Source organism: Propithecus coquereli, unplaced genomic scaffold (assembly GCF_000956105.1).
Source record: "Propithecus coquereli isolate 6110/MARCELLA unplaced genomic scaffold, Pcoq_1.0 Scaffold766, whole genome shotgun sequence".
NCBI lineage: Eukaryota > Metazoa > Chordata > Mammalia > Primates > Indriidae > Propithecus > Propithecus coquereli.
This window is the reverse complement of record NW_012153796.1, coordinates 195,568-197,946: the sequence shown is the minus strand read 5'-3', so window position 1 is coordinate 197,946 and position 2,379 is coordinate 195,568. Positions and strand designations below refer to the sequence as shown.

Genomic DNA, 2,379 nt, shown 5'->3' with positions numbered 1-2,379 from the left:
AAAAAAAAAAAAAAAAAAAAAAATCCTCTGTTTGCACAGTTCTGTTAGGTGAGATATGTCCCTACCTTGAGAAATTTTCTAAGTACCTAGTGAAAGACCAAACATCCCTAGTCTCAGACTGACTTCTGTCTGGGAGGTAGGGATAGATTAGGTAGGGTGCTGGAGGCATCTGCAGAGGGATGACATCAGGTTGGGTGTTGCAGGATAAGTCAGAATTCTCTAGGAGCCTGGTCATTGCTAGGAGCCTTTCCGTCAAAACCCTCTGCATGGGCCACGTCAGCATTAGGTAGTACATGTCCAGTTCTGAGATGACACGCAGCTGTTCCCTTTGGGATAACAGGGTAGCCCTGCTGGCTACAGACAAGAGTGCGCTTGCAGCATGCGGGCTGCTCTCATGGGCCCAAGTTCATCCATCCATAGGATCTCACTTAGTACGTAGGTTGCCTTCCCATCACCAAGTCTGTGTACCAGCCCAGATGTCACTTGTTTGGAGATTTACCATCTCCTTATGGCAAACCTTCGTCATCACACAGAGCCAGTTGCCCAAGACACAGTTTTTCTTTTCTGTCTTTTGAGGGGTGAGATGCAGAGCTCTGAGTAACCTGTGTGGATCAGTCTCCTCTGACGACATTTCTCCCTTCCTCTCTAGCCCATACCTTTCTCCCCTTATGTTGACCCTCCTGATGTCCCTTTTCACCAGAGGAGTCCCCTCGGGGACCGGGGTATGCCTCTCGTGCACGTTATCTTGTAATGGCTCATGTTGACTCTTAACTAAGTTGGCTGATTTCATTACAACCAGTTCACAACTTGCTTGCAGCTATTTTTGTGGCCGTATTTATATAACCATATATCTCATTGCTCTTTACGTTGTGTATTTTGGTATCACTCCTTTTTTAAAACTAAAAATCTAACAGCATTTATTTTCCAAAAGACCAAGCAACTCATTTGTTTCCATTAAAAAAAAAAATGTGACTAACAAAAATGTTTTATGCCAGAAATAGTTTCAACCATACTGACAGCAACTAAAACCAAGAATTGATAAGGGCTGCAAGAAGCTGTGAGGGATGGTAAATGATCCAGACACTGCACTTGGGGCTTTATGAATGTTATCTGGCATGTCTTCATCCGCACACTTTTAGGAAGCTGTTATGATGCTCATTTTTGTATCATAACAAGGAAACCAAAGCTTGGACAGGTAAGGCTCTACCTGCCCATCCCCTACAGTTGGGAACTAACTGGTAGGGCAGAGGTTGGAGAGCAGGTCATTTGTCTTCAAACACTGGCACCAGGCTATACTGCCTCCCCAGCCAGGAGATAAATTATAATCAAACGATAGCTATTTTTCCACCTGCTGTACAGAGCCCAGCAGTGCTCAGATTATATGTGCAAGGGGAAAATACTAATAAAAGAGAAGCCACTTGGTCTTTGCATGTGTATTCATTTACAGATCTAAGAGAGCCACAGGAAGTCAGGACTAACACACTTGTTGCAGTGTTACCCCAAAATTTCACTAACCACATTTCATCTGGGTCTTGTAATGTGGTGAGTTTCCTTCCAGCTAATCAGCAGAAGGAGTGTCTCTAAGTGCCTGTCTAAAAAGTATTCAAAATCATTTATTTCTCAACACAGAGGTTCCCATGGATGAGTGCGCCTATTCAAGTTGGATTGGTTGGCTTCTGGTGAGTAGAAATGGCTTTTACATAATAGATTTCTTTTTTAAATACACAGCATATGAAAGGTGAAGGAAGGATAACAGGGGACACATGTTGTGAAAATGAGGCCATCCCAGAGCATCTGGGTCTTATGTTCCCAATAATTAGATAAAAGTAAACTGTCTTCAGAGAAATCTACAACATTAAAGCTATTCGTGTGATTCTTTTGTAAACTCTTGTTATCTCTTAGATTTTTTCCATTATTTTGGCAATCCCAGCTAATAAAATTTACACAAACAGGACATATTTTTGTCAGGCTGGATAATGCTTTCAAGAAAGGGGACTGTTATAAAAGTAAAACAGAAGGAGAATCTGAAAAGTGGACCATTTTCAAAATGCTCTGATTTGACTTTTTTTTTTTTTTTTTAAGTTTGGTGTTTGCTACGCCCCTGTGTTGTGCTCTGTTTCCTCAGAAAAGGTATGTAATTGTTATTCTTCAGAATGCTTGTGAGTTTTAATCCTAAAAACTAGGTGAAGATGCGGTGCTGTTACTGCATCTCACTGGGTAGGGAAGTTGAGACTCAAAAAGACAATGATGCAAAGTTCTCTGAAAGGAGGAAATAGAGGCAGAAATCAAACTGATGTCTGTTTAGTTTCAAAACTCTCTGTACGCAGCTCTTCTCTCCCTCTCCCCTTAAATTTGAAAATGCTTTATTCTTTTGTAAGC

The 2,379-nt window shown here is 41.4% G+C and overlaps 1 protein-coding gene across 1 annotated transcript in view; it reads left to right on the top strand.

Moving 5' to 3' along the window:
* Positions 1 to 2,170, top strand: part of SFXN1 (sideroflexin 1) — a 55,670-nt gene extending 53,500 nt beyond the window's left edge. The window contains exons 9-10 of the mRNA XM_012662452.1: positions 1,630 to 1,679; positions 2,083 to 2,170. Of these exons, the coding sequence (XP_012517906.1) occupies positions 1,630 to 1,679; positions 2,083 to 2,170 (138 nt within the window). The remainder of the gene's footprint in view (positions 1 to 1,629; positions 1,680 to 2,082) is intronic.
* The last annotated feature ends 209 nt before the right edge of the window (positions 2,171 to 2,379 follow it).